The sequence below is a fragment of the Drosophila guanche genome, unplaced genomic scaffold (genome assembly GCF_900245975.1).
Source record: "Drosophila guanche unplaced genomic scaffold, DGUA_6, whole genome shotgun sequence".
Lineage (NCBI taxonomy): Eukaryota > Metazoa > Arthropoda > Insecta > Diptera > Drosophilidae > Drosophila > Drosophila guanche.
Window position 1 is genome coordinate 15,302,395 of NW_022995743.1, and position 21,667 is coordinate 15,324,061.

Genomic DNA, 21,667 nt, shown 5'->3' on the forward strand with positions numbered 1-21,667 from the left:
TATATATTTCATGTGGATATATATTATGTTTGGATGGTATTTTTTTGCGATAACCGCACCTGACTTCGTTTTGTGTGCTATTTCGTCGACAGGTGGCTCTGCTTCCATTGTTTGTTGGAAGCAAAACATTTAATGTAATTTCTATTTCGTTGACAGGTGGCTCTGCTTCTATTGGTTGAGGCGAGCAAAACATTTAATGAAATTTCTATTTCGTCGAAAGGTGGCTGTGATTTCATTTTTTTGTGGCGAGCAAAACATTTGATTTAATAATTTATTTATATCAAAAGTAATTTGCCAGTAACGTTGGCCAAGCTGCCACAGATGATCTCTAATCTAAAAGGTAGTAATTAAATAGAGCTTTAAAATATAAACGCAGGCTTAAGTTGAGTTGTTTTCCATTTAATTTGAATTTCAATAGATTACAATGAAGTTTTAATTGCTTAACCATAATGAACACGTTAAGTTTTTCGTATTTTCGTTTCTTTTGTGTCTAAGTTGAATGGCAAACAATGGAGCCAACTATGGGAATATCGGGCAACGCTCTAACCTCGAAGTGCGTGTGTGTTCGGTGGAGGTGGACTGGGTCAAACTCTCTGGATAAAACTTCCTGTGTCGTTCGTGCAAACTACTTGATCTTGATCTTCATCTTTGTGTCGCGTATATAGTAGTAGGTTTTTACTGTACTTTTAAATGCATTGAGTAATTTGTTATCGTTCACATACATGTAATTTCTTAGCGTAAATTGTTAACTTTGTAGAAAAAATCAGAGTTTCTCAGTAAATAAATGCATACGTTCTTTGTTCGCAAACGGCGCTTGAAAATTTGAAACGGATTGTCGTTTTAATACTATGTACCTATTTATGTATGTATATGTACGTGTATAGTTGTAAGAGAAATTAAAAATATTTGAAATGAAAAACGATAAATACTTGTATTTGGAAGCAGTTATAAAAAATATTGTATTTCATTTAGATTTTTGTTTAGGTGTAGGCCATTAAAATAGTTCTTATGCACGCAATCGATCTACATAAAGTGTATACATCAATCTCTCCATATCTATATCATATTCATTGCGCTCTCCTTCGTTAGTTTCATTGAAATTGTTTGATAGCACGAGCTAAAAGTAAATTTCGTTTAGTTCTGTATATAATTGGCACTTAAATCATTTAAAATACATAAAATATAAAATATAGTACACAAAAACATCTTTATAAATATGCAAAAGGTTAATTTGGATAAAATGTAGGTTATATGTATATATGTATATCAATAAATAAATCACGTTCATTCCACAAAATTGCCAAAGGAAAACAAAACACACGCGCCATTGCACATAAATTAATGGTTCAGTACGAATAAGTTGCAACCTCGTTTGCGTCTCTGCATATCCTCATCTTAAACATATCATCATCTCATCTAATCGATAGATCGATCGAAACTGTGGCAGGGTTCTTGGATGGGTCAGGGGTTGCGGGTGGGCCTAGGGACGATCTAAAGGAATGTTGAGCATATAACTAGAACACTTATAAATCAACGACATCCTCCTTGGTATAGGGCGTAGGCTCTCTAAACAGGCGTCGAGTCGAGATGTTGCGCTGCAGGTCTTCAGCTAATGTCTCCTGTTCAGATGGGCGAGGCGAATGTGAAACGAGTCAGCATTATTTTCGTATTTCTTAGCTTAACAATTACTATGACAACAGGCAACATACAGATGCAAGATGAGTGCTAGTGACATGCAAACTAAGGACTACACGCTCTAGACAACAAATGTTGGACGCACAGGATGAGCTACCGAAACAACGAGACCACCCAAATTTCGAACGTCGATTCATGAGTCATGATTGAAGCAGCAGCTGTTGCGGTTCCGCGTTCTTCAAACCTCGAATAGCGTAGAGATCTCCTTGCCAGCGATGCGCTTGACGCCGCCGCTCTCCGCACAGCTGACAGCCGACTTGCCGCTCAGCTGGCCGTTGCGCATGCTCAGTATCTCGTTGCTGATGAGGCTGGCGCAGGCCATGGCGTGCTTCTTCTCGGTGTGGCTGGAGTGACTGCTGGAGAGACTGCTGCTGCCGTGCTCTGTGATGGTGGTCTTGCTCAGCGTCTCCTGGCTCTCGCTGTTGCTGCTCGTGGTGCTCACAATCCTAGAGCGCGCCTGGTTCTGTGTGTTTAATACTGTCGTCGTTGTTGTCGTCGTTGTGGTTGCACCGCCGCTGGCGGTGGATGACAATGACGAGGTGGACGATGTGTTGCTTGTGCGACCACCTGCTGCGTTCATGAGGGTTCTGGGCATAACGGGCGGTTTCAGGGGGAGTTCTTTACAGTTAACGAGTACAACAAATCAATCAAAATATGAAAATAAATAAGATACAAAACAAAAATCGTTTAAACTTGCATAAATCTACATCTACGCATGGAGGGAGATCTACAAAGTGCTGGGCAGGCATTCAATATATCGTCTCATGCACTGGATGGGGCACTCCACTTACCCAATCGACTGAGACCTGCGGCCAGCTCGCGCACAGACTTTTTCTCGAGGGCAGCTCCTGCAATAACAAATGGATTACATATAACATTTCCCTTCTTTCCTTATTGCAACAGTGTCCCGCGCTCACCTGGTGTGATGCCCACAATGCTGCCGCCGCCACTGCCGCCACCTGCTATGGCTATGCCCGGTGTGATGCCCACTATTGATCCGCCGGTGCTCTGTCCAAAGGTTAGCACCTCAACATCTGAACAGGAACGATTTATTAGTGCCACAATCAAATTTGTTATCTTCTTACCTTCTTGCAGCTTGTCTGGCGTCGTTTTGTTGGAGTCGGCGGTTCCGTTGCCAGTCACCAGCTCGCTGCTGGACTTTGGCTCGCTGCCCACCACAGACCAGGGACGCGGCTTCTGCAGCACAATGGGTGTGCGCAGGATTCCGTTGCCCGTCTTCACTATCACGCTGCCCTCGCCGCTGGTGGCGTGGCTCTTGATCGAATCGCTGCTGGGCGAGCGCATCTTGTCGTCGCGGTTGCCCGCTTTGAGCAGTCCGGATGTGGCCACTTCTTCCATGGCAGCGCCCGAGCCAGGCCCACCCTCAGTGCGCATCTTGACCAGCGGCGATTTACGTCCCACCAGAGGCGAATACTTCTCAAGATTATCCGTGGAGCGCGATCGTGTGGCCCAGGAGGCACCTGCGGGAAAGGCGTCATCAAAAAATTGTCAACTATATTATCCAGTATTCACTTACTCTTGAGGAGGGGCGACTGGCGCTCTAATTTAATTGGTCGGCGCTCCTCCAGGATGGGTGTAGTCTCCTCGGAGGTCATGTGTCCGTTGCCATCGCGGCTCATGGTAGGGCTGTCCACGAACGACAGCGAGCTGCACTCCTCCGACGTGGGCGAGACGAGGGGCGTCAGTGTGGTGGGTGTCACCGATCCCGGGCGAAAGAAATGCTCCAGTCCCTCGCCAATCTCCCTGCCGCCCCCGGCGCACTCAGCGCTGACCAACGGACGGGTCGGCGCGCGCGTCTTGGCCCGCTTGGGGCGTCCCTTGACCAGATGCTGCAGCTGGAACGAGGCGCTGGGCAGCTCGGTGATGGAGTCGCAGCACTCGTCGACGCCGCCATCGTCCATGGCCGCGATGCTGTCCGTCATGTTGCTGGCAGCGGCCAAAGCAGCGGCCCCGGCTGCTGCACCGCGGGTCGACAGCTGGGAGTTGGAGCGATGCGAGGAGGGCGACTCCAACAGATCGGGAATGTGGCTCAGGCTGAGATTCTCCACGACCGACTGGGGACGAACTTTTCGCGCAACGCTGCGCCGCTTGGTGGGCAGATGGGGAGTGGCCTGTGAACCAGATGAATGACATTAGATGGGCTCCATTTGAAAGTGTTTGCAAATCCTTAACGTTATGGGGGGGTTCTATGGGATCTTTATGGTGGTTGGTGTTGGTGTGTGAAATAATGAAATGTGTTTGTATTTGGGGAGAAAGATACATATAGATATAGATAAACTACAGACACGAGCAGGCTACAGAGCGGGGAGGATGGCATATAAGGAGGATAAAGAGTTGAGTAAGCTCCCACAGCCGGCTCTCAGCTGTCGGCGGATCAAGGATGATCATCCCATGATGCGCTGGCAGTCCCAGAGTAAGCTGATTGATTCATCTAACCAACTCCAGAGTAACACAGAGACAGAAATAAACAGAGAGAGAGAGAGAGAGATATGACAAATACTACTTACAAGGTTGAGATATTCCAATTTCTTTTGTGTTTGTTTGATTTAGAAATGCAATTATGTAAATGAGTTGGAGACAAGGTTTAAATATAGTAGTTTATATTGTATAGTACGAATACGAGTAGTTGCGTTTTTTGTACATTGATTTTGGTTTTGGTTGATTTGATTTGATGAGTTGGTGTTGATTGGGTTGTCGAGGGGCAGGAAGACATGAGAAAAATAATGAGCATGAGCATTTTGAATACACATTTAGTACATAATTTATTAATGAGATTCGATGATTCTATGACGAGTACGATTATGCAGTAGGATGTATATATGTATATGTATTCCACAATGTGATGCATTTCTTATTTCGATAAATTTCTTTCATTTGCGATCGTTTGTGTTCCATCTACGTTTTGTGGCTATTTGGCTATGGAATATGAGTTCATTTTACACATGAATTTATGTACATATGTATGCATTTATATATATATGTATGTGTGGGTATATGTAAGGGTGTGTATATCTATGAGGGTGCGACTTCTTCTCAGCATTTAGCACTCTACACTATTCGCTTACAATCTTCGACGTATTTCTATGATCTAATTGATTTTTTGGATCTTTTTGTATATTTTTTGTTTTGTTTGGAGTAGTCTATTGCATCCACTTGGGTAGCGACAGATTTTCAACACTTACAGTGGGCGATTCCAGGCCCAGCTTGGGCAGTATCGAGCCGCGTCCGCCCGGGCGTATGATCAGCCCGTCTGCATCCTGCAAGAGTTAGAGGTTGGGGTAGTTCTCACTTTTATTGTTGGGGTCCACTCCAAATAGTTTCTCGATTCGGCAACTCCCCAAAACTGGCCCAATATTTAATCGAATGCTGATAAGGAGAGTCGGCGGCCAACTGGCTCAGTCGCTGGCGAGGTGCTCCACTTTTGTCAAATGTGAACCTCTCTCCGGAGGCCTTAGGGGCCATGACATCACATGTGACATGAGCCAGCTTTACCCCGCGGCTGATAAGGGAGCTGCCTCCTCGATAGACCCATAGGTAGTTCGATGCATATCGATTGAGAGTGAGGGTGAGGTGAGAGAAGCAAACTTACATGACTGGAGCGACTGCGTACAATGTCCGGCGTCTGGGGTTCATCCAGCAGCACCGACGGCGACTCGGAGATGCCCATGCCACGGCGATAGCGGGTCAATGCCTCCAGCACCTCATCCGTTGCCCGGTCCGAGATGGCGGCTGCCAGCGTCTGCTCAATCTCACTGTAAAAAATGGAAAAGCACAAATTAGTCAATGGAGTCGCATGGGTGCAGGGGAGGCAGGGCTACTTCTGGCCAGCTGGCTCTGGAGCCGGGGGCAAAGGCAGAGGCGAAGCTTCCAAAGGTTCCTCCTCATTGGGACACACTCTGTAGACTGGACTACTCCTGCCCTGCGCCTTGGAGGACGAGCCACCAAAGCAGCAGCACAAAGTGCGCATCAGGCCCATCTCTCTGCTGTGTTGGGGGTCGCAGCTCAACAGCTGTCGCACGTCGACAGCCAACCGATTCGCACTGAATTCTCCTCGGAAGTTATGGAGGCGCTCACAAAGTCGCTCGGAACATATGTTTTTTAAGAAATTAATGTGTATGTTTCCCTATATGCTGAAGCCACACGGCGTGCCTAGCTCTCGGCCACAGATGCGTTTGAGTCCGATATATCCCAGTTTCGTAGAGTGGAGCTGCATTCAGCTGTTTCGTTATTTCGTTTATGGGTTTGTTTAATCTTATCGGGGAGTATGCTCTGCTCTCTATTTCTACCACTCTCACACACACAGACATGCACACTTGTTGTGCTCTCCCACATTCCACTGAGAGTACGGAAACAAGCTGCGGAGAGGCTTATCTGCGAGTGTGGGAGAGCAAAGCAGTGTGTCAAGAGAGACCGCCACTCGAAGCGCAATTTTAAATATGCAAAAACGAATATGTTTGTTTGCTTGGCTCTCCACACTCTTCCAGTGGGTATCTCTGACATTTGGGCTTAGGATTTGCAATGCAAATAAATTATATTAAATATCTAAGGAAATAATATAAGTAGTTCCTGTAAGTATCAGAACCCTGCGTTTTCAGTAAATTAGTAAAAATACGTCCTAGAATAATGTTAAAAATGTAAGTGAACTATGCAGCTGCAAGTGTATCTAACACTTTGAATCATGACTAATAACTGTGTTAATATTTACGAAATAAAATGCCACTGCTATTATCTTAATCTTGATACAATGTTTACCAACTTTAAATACAAATTTAAATGCAATTATACAAGTTTACTAAATATTTTCTATATCAACAATCCGTTTGCTCTCCTTGTTTCTCTCAGTTATCGCTAAAACCCCATTTCATTTGACCTTCGAATCTTTTTCTTGCTAATTCTCCAGTGTGTGAGTACATACATATGTATGTATAAGAGATAGCCATAAGCATTGTATATAAACAAAGATGATGCTCTATGGATCCGCTTACTTTTAAGTTTATTTAAATATGCACCTTAGCTTAAATATAAACTTTCTTTATACCACTCACCCAACTTTGTTCATTATCTCGCTGCCGGCATTGTTGAGGAGGCAGGTCTGTAGAAAGTCTTCGGGAACTACCAGTCGCTCGGCGAGCGCCTTGCGGAGATCTTGGATCACTATCTGGTTGCCCAGGGTTTTGGGACACTGCTCTATGCCGGTGCGTATCATGGTCTCCAGGGTCTCCTCGAGGTAGCTCTTGATGGTGTAGCCCAGCTCGCTGGCCACGCGCGTCAGCTTCATCTCGATGGGATGGGCATCGCTGCGTACGGCCTCCTGTAGCTTGGGCATCAGCTGCTTGCAGTTCTCGGCGTCGGTGATCAGTCGCTGGACCGCAGAGGCTGCCGAGTCGCCGCCACCGCCCTTGGCTATAGAGATGGTGTCCTGCGTCTCGGCCACAAGCTTGTCCACCAGCTGGTGTGTGGATGAGAGCATGAAGCCGTGCTGCAGCCGAAAGCCCTGGCCATTGGTCCGCTGCAGACCGTTGCAGTTGCGCTGCAGCAGCTCCTGCATCTTGCGCATGACGGCGTCCGTCTTGTCCGGATGGTTCTTCAGGTGCGGCGCAATATCGAACACCGGAAAGGGGATGGTGCGCATGCTGTGGTTGTGCTCCAGCGCGTACACAATGTCTGCGTACCCCTGCAGCGTGACCCCGTTCTTGTCCAAGTAAATGGTGCGCAAGCGGTTGTTGATCTGCAGCGCCTTGGCCAGGAGCCGAGCGCCCACGTCGCCCATGAAGTTGCCGCTAATGTCCAGCTTCTGGAGACTCTGGTTGCTGCCGAGGGCGTTGATAAAGTCGTGCAGATCGTGCTTCAGCTTGTTCTCTGACAACACCAGCTCTGCCAGCGGGAAGTCGTCCTTCTGGATGAGGTTCACCAGGGCATCCATCACAGGGGGTATGTGCTTCGGCTTCATGCCCGTCAGACTGCGGCACAGGTGCAGCGTTCGTATCGAGGGATTCTTCGAGATGGCCGTGAGCACAGGCGCGAGCTCTGCATCCAGATCTGCAAGGGGATTCAGTGTTAATTTATGCGAGGCATTGTGTGAAAAATATATGCTCTGGCTTGGCTCCCCACTCACTGTTGTCACTGATGTCCAGACTCTGGAGCACACGCACGCCGTGTATGCAGGACTCGAGAACGTGGGCGCCTTGGGTGCCCAGCGTATTGCTGCTGAGGTCCAGATAGAGGCCCGCCGTTGACTCGTTGCAGGCCAGGCCGAGCAGCAGGTTCTTGAGCGCCTCCATGGGCAGCTTGCAGCCGGCGATGTTCAGATGCTTGAGGCTCAAAGTGCTGGTGAAGAACTGCTTGAACGAGGGCGGTATCTCCTTGCCCTTCTTCGTGCTGAACGAGTTGTGGGAGACATTCAGGTGGGCCAAATGCGTGGCACAGCCGCGCAGCAGAGCTCCAAACAGCTAGAGAGAGTAGATGTTGAATTAAAGATTATTTCCTTAATACAATTCACATACATTCTCCAGCATGATGTCTGTAGAGGCCAGATCCAGGTGCTCCAGCACATTCGGTTGGGCCAGAAAATTGTGCAGATTCTAAGAGAAAAAGTTAGATTTAGTTGAGTCGCTTCGTGTCTCTGCAGTTCTGGGTGTACTTACGGTTAGATCATCTTTGAGACTATTACCACTTAGGTCTAGATACGTGAGCGAGTTCGAAATACTTTGATTGAGCGTCAGTGAGTGCGACATCTGGTTGACGCCTTTCGAGGTTAGGCCGCAGTGGGCCAGGGCCAGCTTGCACAGACCCTTTGACACCTTGGCTATGGGCCCGGCCAGATGTATGGCACCTAAACAGCAACAAAGAAGCGTAAAAGGTTTAGCAAATGGTCATTAGAACGGAACATAAAACAACATAAAACAACGAGAGATATTGACATGAATGAAGCATGATCTGTGGAGGGTGTGAATCCAATTGGGGAATTTGTTCACTAATTTGTAGACCAGAATATGTTGAGAGAGCATAGCAAATGCATGAAGAAGAGTATGAAATAAGGTCTGACTGAGTGCTAACTTTTGTGTCAATTTGTGGGGGGTATTTGGGAGCGGAGCGGGTGGGAGGATTCGGGAGGAATATGTAACAAGAGCGCTAACAACAGCAACAACAAGAATGGCATGGCATGGAATATGTATTATATTTATATTTAGAGATAAATGATAAATGATGTTTCTATTAGTGGCTGCAAACCTTGTACAATCTTTCCAAGTAGGGCGCACAACGAGCTTGCACCTACACGAACAAAAATGTCACACAAATCCATAAAAACAAAACAACAAAAATCGACGACAATCGACAGGAGAAACACACAAAGAAAACAGATGGGTAGACAAGAATTGGATTAATTGGATTACGAGTCGACAATCGACTGTCGAGAGCAGGGCAGGGCGTAGTATGGGCAAAGGGGGAGTTGGCTCCATGGCCTGGGGGACACACACCTTTGTCCTCAATTATATTGTGGCTAAGATCGATGGTGCGAATGGCGGGATTGCTATTCGTTATCACAGATATAGATAACTTGTTCAGGAAATCCCATCTGAAAAGAGCGAAATGTTCCATCAGTGTCACTCAGATTACTGGGAATGCTGTGGACAACTCACCTTAAGCCTAAAGCCTCCAGATGCAGCTCCTCCAGCCACATCGAGCGCTTGAGCACGTGCAGGATGCGTTCCAGGGTTTCGTGGGAGAGACGCATGTGAGCGGCCTTTAGGCCACGAAAAAACGTATTGTACTCCAGCGCCGAAACGATGGCCATCAAGTCTCTGTAGAGAGAAGAAGAGCGTCAAAGCAAAAACACAATTTGAAACCTCATTAGCAGCTAACTTACTTTGGTTCCAAGTGGTCAAAGTCGCGCAGGTTGAGAACTCGTGTGTCGTGGGACAGATAGATGGTGTCCACATCCCAGGCCACCTCCTCGCGGTATGGCACCCCATGGAAGTCGCACATGCACGCGTACTGGGCACTGAAGCCACCGCAGGGTCCCACATTACGCGGATCGGAGGGTCGAAATTCCTCGGAGAAGATTGTCTCCCGTTCCGGTGGCTGTATATCGATCTAAAAAGAAAACGAGAAGTGGGAGAAAAGTTCAGAGACCTGCCAAAGAAAACTTGTTCTAAACTTTATCAAGTTTTAAGAAGCTTCAAGTGTCCGACATGGTTTTGCTGCAAGTTGACCAACTTGGAGAACAATTCACAGTTCCATGACTCCTCAAGCTCAGACACGGACTCCACTTTGGCGGACTGCCTGCCCCGTCCGCCTGCCCGGCGTATGCTTAATCTTGCATTTAACACTTTTGCTTAATGTGAATTTTGATGCCTAGATTTTGAGGCGTCAACAGCTCGCGTGTCATGTGGCCATTATCCAAACATGTTGCTTCAATTGCTGGCTGACTTTTTACCCACTCGACAATGGAAAACAAAAGAGGCTCGGGCTTCAAGGGGTGAGGTTTCAGAAGGCTGAAACCTATTTTGCAAAATGATAATGCTCTCCACAAGGCAGAGTATTCTTTCTCAAATCTGGCGTGGGTGCCTCTCCGAGTGCCTGTGGCCTGTGGTGGGCGGATCTAGCCGATTTGCATAAACGTATAGCCAGCATAGTTTACAACAAACTCGTGTGCCAGCAGTAGGAGCATTATAAATGCATTGAATTATTAACCCCGACTGCGCCAGATGACAACGTTTATGCATTTAAGCCGCTAATTGGACGGAGGGGAGCAGTGCAAAGGAGAAGCAGACCAGATGGAACGCACTCATGCCTGTGGGTGAGACACCACACCAGATACACACAATTGTTCACTAAATATTTAATTAAACATTAATTAAAGCCAGACGTGAGTCAGTGCATTGTCATCGAAGGGTAAAAGGGAAGCGAACTTTCGGCAAAACTTCATTACGGGAGAAGGTTTTCATCAAGATCATTCCACAATCGAATGTTTTCATGGATTGGATGGATACTTGCCTTGCGTATGATGTATTTTAGAGGAACTGTTGGAAATATCTGCTTGATGGCTGAGGCCAAATCGGTTAGAATGACATCAGCGTTCTGCAGAATGAGCACAAATATAGAATCGAGTTAATTATAGTAATATTAATTGAAGGGAGGGCGTGCTACGAACCGAACTGAAATTGCCCGCATCGCCGGTGGTGGCAAACGAGTATGGCCGATCGTTGGTCACAATGGAAAAGTGGGTGGACTTCTTGCTCTCGACACCCACAATGTCCAGATAGTGGAAATGGCATTCGATCTGCAAATGATTCGAGATGAAAGCATTACATAAGATGATTACAAATATGCATTAAATGCACTCGTCTCACTCACCTTTGTTGGCACTTTGGCATTGAGCAGGTAAACCCGCACGGGTGTAAAGACCTGCAAGGGACGAAAAGGGAAGGAGTATGTGAATAGGGGAACCATTAGAGCGTTTTAATTGGAATTGAAAAGGCACTCTAAACTGCAACTCCATTAGGGGAGAGTGCTGACGGCCCTCTCAATCAGTTAGTGAAGTGTAACTTAATTAGCACGGGAATCTACACTCAAAGAAACCTTTCAGCTTGTACACTCTTTCGCTCTCGCGGTGAATTCTTCTCATGGCAAAGTCAACTTTCTTGGCGGCCTTTGTCCCAGTCACTGTTCTCCATTGATGGAAAAGTTCGTTGCCTTCCAATTGGAAATCAAAGTGCGCCAAATAATTCGTTTAACCACTCAAATGCAAAGGCAATAAAGCGGCAGTAGCAATAGCAATAGCTAAACTGAGAGAGGAGTGGGGAGAAACAGAGCTCTAGTCGACTTTGGTAATTGGACACTTTGTCTCAGCCACCTTAGGCGAAAACGTTGTAAGTATACGGGTAAGCGGCTTGCACAAATCAATTTTCCGGCTGTGTGAGCTCCTAAAGCGGCCGTACAAGTTTTGCCAGTGGAGAGTGTCGGCATGGCATGGCCCGGCCATCCAAGAAATTAGCATAGCTTGGCCCTCAAGGGGCAAGGGGCATGTCGCCTCTAAGTATGCTATAAAATATCAATTACAGGCAGGTGGAAAACTTTCGCCTCCAGTCGAAAGCGTTCTTTGTCTTAACTTGAGAATTATGTCTTTCCTTTGTCTCTCCCGAGAGTTTCTTTAATTAATTTTACGGATTGGTAGCCACGAAGGAGGTGACAGAACTGTAAGAGTTCATTCAAATGCTGTGTGAAACCATTGAAGGAAACTTCGTTTTAGATAACGCTTTTAATTGTTTTAATTTCATTGAACTGAGTGTATCTTCAATACCCCAACTCTTTTAACCAGTTTCGTTTCAATAAGCGAACGGAATGCATTGACTTTCTTGACCTTATTCTATAGTTCCCTATAATTAACTCGTTCCTCATTTACTCTCTCTGTACTTTGATTCAATTCATAGAATTTTGTGATAAAAGTAATTAAATGGCCTTGATGGTTGAAGTTTCCACAATTTCGACTATTAATATGTACATCCTATCTAACTGCCTTATCACCTGATACACCTGCAAAATAAAAATGTTTGCTTTTGGTGGAGTATTTTCTTAAAGTTCTCTCAATTTAAAGCTGAGTTTGCGATAAAGTTTATCACCGTGCTCCTTCCATTACTTCCACAAACACTTCAGGCCATGCCTGGGTGCTCAGTACACTCGACTATTCATTTAATTTGCTGGCAATTTGGCTGCAAAATGCAATTTCCATGCACAAATTGGACCACTGACTGCCCGCAGAGATGTTGCTGCTCCTCAGCTGACAGGCAGCGTCTGCGGCATGTCGCCACCAGCAGCCGCATTAGCACCTGCAGCTTGTTGCATGGGTATGGGAGATTCACTTACCAAAACACGATTCTCCGTCTTATCGCCTTTCGTTTCCAATTTGACCATATACTTGACGAGTATCTTTGTGTGGCGCCCCAGAATCGATTTGACGCTTTCTGCAAAGACATAGAGAGAGACAGAGAGGGCAAATGAGAAACGAAATAAAGATCATCTTGGAGGCAAGCGGAAATGCAATTAGGTGATGTCGCCAGTCACATCGGAGGTCCGCTGTGAAACTGCGTCTCACAATAAAAACTTAAAATATTATTACGACGATATCAGTGTGTATGTACATATGTATGTACAACTGTGCACATATGTATGTATTGTCATATGTACAGATGTATGTGCATCTGTCGCGCTTTGTCGTTATGCATGCTAAAATCGGGAATTATATCATTGCCCGTATATCGAATTGATTCAAAGGTTTTCAAACGAAACACGTACAATCCCCCAGGGACCATGAGTGCGGGATAGGGGCCAGGGAGCGCCTTGTGTCGTGCCAATCCTTCTCACTTGCTCCAATGTCGTGTTTATGCCGCCGCCAGCTACTTAGCATACTCTCACACGTATGTATGTATGTACTCTCTTTCACTGCACAGGCAAAAACACACACGCTTGAGCGATGACGAATTATTCAGAGTGTGATAGGGAGAGCAGTATGCTCATGTGCAAGGGGGAGGTGAGCATTCATACATATGTACATATTATGTCACGATACGGGCAGGCCGCGATTCAAAAGCCTTTGCGTCTCTTTTCTCTGGGGCCTGCAGCTGAGAGTTATGACTCCTTGTCTGGCTATGCCGCACGCAAGGGAGGAGAAATGGAATTGAAATGTCAAAAATTCTGACTGCCGGCATAGCATAAGTGCCGCTCCCTCTCAACCCACCACATAGAAACTACAAAAGAAAAGAAAAGAGATATGTGTCTCTCTCTCCCTTTAGCTTTGAAACAACTCTCTTCACGAAACTGAACTAGAAGAGCAGAAGAATCAGTATCAAGCAATTACCGTAATCCCCCACTCTCTCTTTCAGTGTTGGCAGTGGAAAGTGAAAAGCAAAATACATACTACGAGCATAAACAGGCAATGGGGGGAGTGCTTGACAATGGATTTGCATGACGACGGGTGGGCCATAAAAAGAGCTGCGGCAGGGCAATTTCCGATCCTGACCACACTCAATGCTAGGCCCGGCCACAAAGTGGTGGCCAAAATAAATATTAAGGCATTTTGTCTTTATGGCCCATGGTCCGTGCCCATGGGAGGACGGCGTGACTATGATAATGAGTGCCAATTGTGCGTTATGGCCAAAATAGATTGTTAAGACGTTTCGGCACGCACACAGTGGAGTGTGGTCTCCACACCCCACTGGAAGACACCAGACTGTAGCGTGATAATCATCGAGCGACTGAAATAGGAACAGTAGTGAAGCACAGTTGACTGATTCTCTCTTAATTGCAGACGGAGCGCGTCGAAATGTGAATGAACTTGGGCACTCTCTCCATCCCCCACTCCCTTTTCTGAACTTGTTCGTACATTGAGAGGCACTATGTCAATATCGTACACGGAAGAGAGCTCAGCAGCAGCGATGTAATGCAGAGCAGAAGCAATGGAAAAACTTGTACATCAACAAATAAATGACACAGAACGGAAGTTACCGAAGTTTACACACGCTTCGAAAACTTTCCACTACTTTGCTGCTCCATTGTTTGCTAATCATTCCAAAGTCCTTCCCCTGATACTCTGTCATAAGGGCGCGGTTCACCAATAGCGTATCCTCAAATTCCCAGAATTCACAGATTTGTCACGGAACGTTAATAGCCAGTTACAAAAGCATTTGCTATATCCAACTTCGAGTGGGATTTCGCTATTTATATTGAAAACGTCAAACGGAATGATGGTTCTGAAAGACCCGCAGTGGAGATATTAACTACAATTACGACTTCTGCTGACAAACCAGAAGCGGAGAGGTTATCAAACGTTGAGAGCGATGGAAACAAGAGCAAAAATTGAACTTTTCTGAGGGCGTAGGTCTGTATAGATGGATATACACCTGAAACTACACTGCCAGATGCCAATTACATTGACCAAGCAACCTGTAATTGCCTGTCTGGGCCGGACATTCTCTGTGTTCCATCCTCCACTCCTCTGTTGCTATCTCAACTACATTTCCGCCAAAAGGAAATTTTGCTTTAATTGATTTTTGCGGTTGTTTCGTTCGATTTACGTTATGAGCCAGATAAATGGGTTTCAGATTGGGTTCAAAGAACTGATACACTCCATAAAGTTTGGCCGAAAAGTTTCTGCCCAGTGTGTTGGCTTTTTCGTAGCGGAATCTTCAGGCAGCAGCATTGACAACCATCTAAGCTGGCTCAGACACAGAACCCAACGAGTGTGACCCAATTTTATCTGCTTTTTGCTGCTGCAAAGCTCGGCACAATGGCAGAGATTACACGAGTTCAAAATACTCGTACTCATACTCTCCCTACTACAAGTGTGCTTGCCTGCCTCGCCCTGTCCCTCCCCCCCTGCTACAACCACTCTGCAGGGAGTGGGTGAACAATTGTGCTTCACTGTGCCGTGAGCTTGCGGGTGCATAGTGCATGCGTCACCCGTCAGTATTTCTTAGTCTAACACCCCTGGAAGTGTGTAGCACAGACACTACTGTGCAGTTTTTACGATACCAGTTGTAATACTGTCTCTGCCTGCTTTTCGCTGATTCAAGTAGTACGTATACATATGTATGTAAATGAAGCTTGTAAACCCGACAAAGGCTGTCAAAACTTGTCAGAAAACTATTTCGCAGTTTTACAGCAACTGCACACAGTATTCTGACTCGGTCAGTCAATGGGCGAAGGGGCAGGGGCCGTCACAGAGATAACGATGCTTACACTGGAAAAAGTTTTGTTGAAACAACGAAAATTAAAACACGCTAAACAAAAATAAATCTGGCAGAAATCATTGGAGTTCTCTTCCAAATTTAAATGTTCTTCAATTCTTTCTTTCCATAAAAACTTCAGCTCTTCAAACTGAACTCTGTTCTTGCAATTATCAAGGAGAGGCTTTGCAGTTTAGCTCAGTGCAAGACAGACCGAGATGAGCTTACATATTCGAGTGAATCATTCGCGCACACACCAACAAACTCGGCTAACGGCAATCGCTTTTAAGTGTTTGCGAAAAAAAAGTCACAGTACGATATAACAATGGCCAAGGCCTCGGCTTCTGTATCTTCTTCCCCTGCCGGCGTTTCCATCAAGCGCAGCACAAAAGAAAGTTAAACGAAGATTTTGATTTTCGTTTTTCTTTGCGCAAGTTTGTGATTACTTTACGTTTTGTTAATTATATTTGTGCCATAAGGCAGACCAGGCGGAGACAGTCGAAAGAATGGATGGGAGAAAAAGAGTGTCATGGTGGTAGTCAGTGGGGGAGAAATGAATGTCGTCTCCAACTCTTAATTATTTCCAACTCTTAAATGTAAGAGAAATGAATTTTCAATGTTCACCTCTATTGAGAAAACAAAGAGCTGGACATCACTGGAGACTCTGATGACATTTCGTGAGTCATTTACAGCTGTTGATCGAATTGTTTAACAAATTGTGCGTATACAACACCTTCTGCCTTCCATATATGTATGGATGTACATACATGTGTATGACTCTTATTGCGGGCGGGGCACTTGGCGAGTGTAATTCGCTTGACCTCAAAACTCAATTTATAGTGCGAAATTTTCGTTGCGGCCTGCGCTCGCCCATTGTGTCAGAGTAATAGAAAGCGACAGGTTCAGGTTCTCCTACTCTCTCGGTCCGTTGTCCGCCTCTCTTACTCTTGCCCAAAAAATAAGTGGGACAGAGCAGCAACATCAGCAGGGGCAAAAGCGAGTGCGGGAGCAGACATAGTCTGCCAGGTCAGGGATGCGAGCCGCCTCAGCTGCGGCGTTATTAACGTCACTTGTTGGGTGACACAATTTCACCAACGCCATAGAGAAAGAGAGCTGCAGGAGAGTGGAAGAGAGAGATTCGCATTTGGCTATTGGGAAATGGAGCATATGAGCGTGTTTCGGCTTTGGCTTGCCGGGGCTGTAGCTGCCGCGTGTGTTCTTTCTTTCTTCTTTCTCCAATGTATTTTATTTTTGAGATGCTGTCAAACTAGTTCGGCCCCAACTTTCCTCTGCCTCTACCTACCCAATCTACCGAAAATTGTCTGCTTAAGAGCGCGCCCAGGTGCCGTTATTATGCGTGTGCCGCTGCAACTACGAAAACGTGCATCACTAATGAGCAACAAGGATAACTAGAGCAGCGCCATTGAAATTGGAACAAGCTGAAAGTGAGAGTAAAACACAGATAGTATAAACGAGTGGAAGGGTAGAGAGGAAGAGAGAGAGCGCCGAGACAAGAGAGCGGGTCATCTGGCTGGAGTTGAAGTAGGCGCTGGAACGGAGGCAGGTGCCTGCGATTAAAAATTCGCACTAATAGCGGGCCATTTACCACTTAGTTGCATTGCAAATGAATGGTAAGCACGGCACTTGATTGGCGGCATAAATTATCCCCCTTCTGAGCGGACAGTATCATCGAGAGCTACTATGTAGGTCAGCCCGGGGTCAGGCTCTCGCAACCCCAATTGGGGCAATCCTCAACTGCCTTTGTTTATGCGTTGGCCTTCGGCAAGCAGCAGCTCATCTCATACCCCCCCTTCACCCGTCTATTGAGATTTGTATAAATTTGTGAACTGCTTTGCATTTAATTTCGATTTTGGCTGGGAATTTTCTCACACACATCTTTGGCGGAGAGGCGGGGCACGCCAGAAACAAATAAGCAGCGGAGGCGGAGGTCGAACGAGAACAACTACAGGGAGACTTCGCTCATGTGAACTCTATTAGAACTGGGGCAGTGGAACGATGCATTTTTTTACGGTTATGTAAGCTGTTTCTCTACCCCAAAATGTTAAATTTCACAGAAATTCTCTCCGGCTTTGGCTTGGCTCCTCCTTTGTTTATAAAATCCTTCTGAACGTACTGTTTTTCCCAATCACTTTGTTTATTTGACTTATTGCACATCCACTTTGTGTATATTCGATTGCAACAATGGGTGTGCGTACAACCCCGTGTCAGATAAGCCTTTGAAGACCTCACACTACAAATAAACAAAGAGATTGGCAACCTCAGAGCAACAACAGCGAAGACAAGGAACCATCAATAAACTTTCAACAAGTCAATTTCCGTTTTAGTACAAGGTGTGGTCAGAGAAGTGGGGTTGGGTTCGGCGCTGGTGCTTGGCCAAACTTTTATGAAGTGCCAAATTGGCGGCGTAGCCGAACCTGACCGATTGACAGAATCAATTGATCGGTTCCAAGGCGGAATGGAACGGAATAGAACAGAACAAAACAAAAGAGAGCAACAGAGCGGGAATGTGCATGCTCAGCACGTCATGCAGCCGCGCAGCAAATGACGCATTCAAATTACGGTAAACAAATGGAGACGGCGCTCACCTTCGTCGCGCTGCTTCTTCACCACGTCGCGTATCTGCAGCTCCATAATGCGCCGCAGATACTGATCGATGTGATTCATCATCTCGTTGGTGTACATGGCCCCCATCCACGTAATATTCGTAATAACGGTGCAGGTACACAAACAGACCGACAGAAAGCCTCGTAAGCGAGTGTGCCCGAAGACCGGGGACGCGTTATTAACGGATTTGCGGGCCAATAGGCAGCGCGCACTAGTTCCGAGAGGCAGGCCAGGCACAAAACGCGTCAAAATAAGAACTGAGAGCCGTGATAAATGCGATCGCCTTATCAGTGCCGCCTTGGCTTATCAGCAGCGACACAGAGAAAGAAAGAATTGAGCACAGTGAGGTACGCTACAGTGTTCCTCGGATAATAGAAGTCAGTGATAGGCAGGCATACATATGTATGAATGTATGTACAGGGAAATAATAAAACGGTGTTTTTTCACAATATTTATAACTGCATTGCGAAGCAGTGCTGATTATCGACAAAGGATCTTAAAGGAAGCGAAAATGTCTAATTACCTTGCACTCAATCGCAATCTTTTTATGGTATCAATTTATATTGCTGTCTTATCTAATATTTCCAATATGATTATAAATGTGGGCGTCCCCTACTATCAGGGCATTGTCATTTACTTGAGAGATGGAACGATTTTCAGGCTGATTAATGACGGCGACAGGTGTCCCAACAGCCTTAAATTGTGCAAACAACGAATTCAGTGAGGCCGAAATATAATAACAGAATAATTCAGACAGCTGATCGTTCTGGCGACCATTATATAACGCCCAATTGAGTTTCGGGAGCAGCACCACTGTCTCCCATTCCCCAGGCCAAACAAATACCAACACACACCGACGCGGAACAGAAAGAAGTTTATTTTGGAAGCCAACTGGAACGAAAGTCGCGACACAATCATAAATAAAATTGTCAATGCACAATTTGAAGCAAAGGCGGTGGCGGGTGTGCCGCCACATACCAGCGGACCCCGATTCAAATTCAGTTGCAGCAGCCGTCGAAAATACAAAATTTGGTAAATTATGTACGAGCATAGAGATTATTGCGTAAGGTTTCCCCATTTATTTATTAAGAATATGCTAATTGGAAGGGAAAAGATTCTTCTGGAGTCGGAGTAAACATGGGAGCAGCGACGAGAGCATCTTGATGCGATAGGCAGACGGCGGTGCAGATAGAGGAGACCAGCAGAGCACCTGGGCAAACAGCACGTAAAGCAAACAAACAAGAAACAACCGTGTCAACGCCTATGTACATCTGGGTACAGGAACAATGAAGCATGGAACTGGTGGAACAGGACCGAGGACCGAGGACCGACTGCTGCTGTCACTGCACTCAATTTAAATTACTCAGAACGGTGACGAGCTTGAGGAAAATTCAAAGGGACATTTGTCAGGCACAGTGATTCCGGATTGTAGTATAAATATTTATGCGCACAAGTTACCGTTACAGTAGTAACTAGCAATTATTATTAGATAATCTACTTAAATAACCATTTCTATGCAGAAATTGGTTTACTTTTCATGAAGAGATTCTGATTTTAGGAGTACTTCTTTTCCAGCAACCCCAAAAATATATTCGAACGTGATCCACTCTAGCCGCAAAACAGCGTAAATGGGGCACAAGCATTTTCTTGTTTTTGCTTCGATTGGGCACCAGTGTAGAAGGGGTTGTGGGGGCTTCGGGGAGCCTGCAATATTGGACCAGACAGACACCTGTCATAGAGCATTACGGAGGGGGCTCTTCATGCCAACGGTGGGCGATTCGCCTTTTGTCAGATTGGGTTTCACGCCCCGTGGAGTTCTGGCCCCAGCGTTTGCCCAAGCGTAAACCGATTTCCGTAGGAACGTGAAGTTTAATTGGTAACCAAGAGGACTGTTAAGGTAGGGTACTCGTGTTTGTGTATGTGTGTGTGTGTTTGAACTGTTATCAATATGGATGTATGGAAGGAAGGTCTAATGACAATAGAACGAAAACGGCGGCTGACTAAGTGTAATTTACTTGGCTTATATATTTACTATTATTTGCTGTTTTAATTTTGTTTATTACGAGCACATACTTTCCGCTTCTGCTCGGGGAGTAAGATTAAGCTCAATTAAAACAGGAAATAATACATCATGATATGGGGGTTCATCAACAATACTGTACTTCATCGTAAAACTCATTTTCTAAAGGGGTAAAATATCACGAGAAGTAATTAAAAGCAAGGTTGCACAGCCACTGGAGAACGACACAGTTCATTGAAAACTGTTTGTATCAAGGGGGCAGAAGTCTGCATGTGTGAGTGGGGGGTTTTTGTCATTGGGTGGGTGGAAATGTTAACGTGCGAACGGTCCGTCTGTGTCCCTGTCTCCATCCCTGTCGCTCAACCAGGGTGTTGCATTCAGGCAAACGGAAGCCGACAGCGGGCTAAACACAACAGTAAAAACCGAAAACAAAACGTCGTCGTCGGCGCAGGGGATGCAGATGCACTTCCTCAAAACAAAGAAACGACACAAACACCGCTCGAAGGAGAGCGAGTGAGGGGGAGATAAAGAGAAAGAGAGAGCGGGAGAGCACGAAGAGAGAATTACTCACCGTTCAAGTCCTTGGTTAATTGCGAGCGCGTCGACATCTTGCCTTCCGAAAATTGTGTTTAAATCTTTTGTGGCGAAAGTAGCGCCGAATCGGCAGCGAAACGAGTGAAAATGAAGTCAAACAGGAATAACCAGGCTGTGGCGGCGGCGACGGCGGGTGCAGTGATGCAAGGAAAGGGCCAAGAAATTTTTGGCTCCGCTTTTTCTGTTGTTGTTTTTATGGTAGATGTTGTTGTTTTTGGTGGCGGCGGCGGTGGTTTTCGCTTCGATTCGATTTCAATCCTGACAAAACGCCTTGCCTCACAGCAGCCAGAAACTGGATTCTGCAGCAGCTACTCCTCATCCCGATCCCCCGAAGACCGTGCTTGATCGGACATTCCGCGCTTCCGTGGGGTTTTTGTGTTTGACGGGTGTATCCTCCTTCTGGCAGCGCCTTTTATTTATTCACATTATTCCCAGGCTCACACACGCACAACGCCTTGCCTGTCGTTTTCCTTTCTTTTCACGCTTTTCACGCGTTTTCCACCCTCGTCTCGCGGGGTCGGAAAACTCGGCACTCCCGAACACGATGCCGAGACCAAGCCAGAACCAGGTTTCACTTAACTCTTTTTCTGCCAACGTTAACTGTTCAGTTTGGGTTTTAATTCAACTATATTCAAATTTTCGAATTTCTATTTACTCTGCACTTTTCTTTTGCCGCATTCGCGGATTTTTCCAAGCCGCCAGGAGCTGGAGCACTAAACACTTTTGGGTGCAAGCGCGCGCGTTGCTTGCTGATCCACTTAAACGCAGTCACTTAATTCTCTACCAACAAATTCGCCGAACTTTGCAAAAAACACTAAAAATTTAACAAAAACTAGTCCCCCCGGCCAGACTATTAACAGTGTGACCACGGATTTATTGATTAACTTTACCGAGCTACCCTCAAAAATATATCGAAAAATACCTTTTCATTTTAAAAATATACGGTAAAGCCTAGTACTCAGATCAAAAAAGGGGTCGCAAAAAAATC

The 21,667-nt window shown here is 45.9% G+C and overlaps 1 protein-coding gene across 10 annotated transcripts; it reads right to left on the reverse strand.

Moving 5' to 3' along the window:
- Positions 1 to 929: 929 nt before the first annotated feature.
- LOC117590398 (F-actin-uncapping protein LRRC16A) lies at positions 930 to 21,542 on the reverse strand. Of its 10 annotated transcripts, XM_034283011.1 has the most exons (21): positions 18,047 to 18,283; positions 12,583 to 12,680; positions 11,074 to 11,124; positions 10,871 to 10,999; positions 10,714 to 10,797; positions 9,584 to 9,810; positions 9,357 to 9,518; positions 9,195 to 9,292; positions 8,361 to 8,548; positions 8,220 to 8,297; positions 7,832 to 8,165; positions 6,762 to 7,755; positions 5,306 to 5,468; positions 4,899 to 4,973; positions 4,224 to 4,244; positions 3,233 to 3,827; positions 2,781 to 3,176; positions 2,613 to 2,729; positions 2,487 to 2,543; positions 1,880 to 2,313; positions 930 to 1,619 (listed from the first exon to the last, which is right to left on the reverse strand). In XM_034283011.1, the coding sequence occupies exons 1-21, from the start codon at positions 18,150 to 18,152 to the stop codon at positions 1,524 to 1,526; spliced, it is 4,503 nt and encodes a 1,500-aa protein (XP_034138902.1). In that variant the 5' UTR covers positions 18,153 to 18,283; the 3' UTR covers positions 930 to 1,523. The 10 variants fall into 10 exon arrangements, 9 of the variants coding, with proteins under 9 accessions (XP_034138902.1, XP_034138911.1, XP_034138933.1 ...); XM_034283020.1 differs by lacking the exon at positions 18,047 to 18,283 and adding an exon at positions 20,657 to 21,542 and having other exon boundaries at positions 2,613 to 3,176; XM_034283042.1 differs by lacking the exon at positions 1,880 to 2,313 and having other exon boundaries at positions 18,047 to 18,285.
- Positions 21,543 to 21,667: the final 125 nt, after the last annotated feature.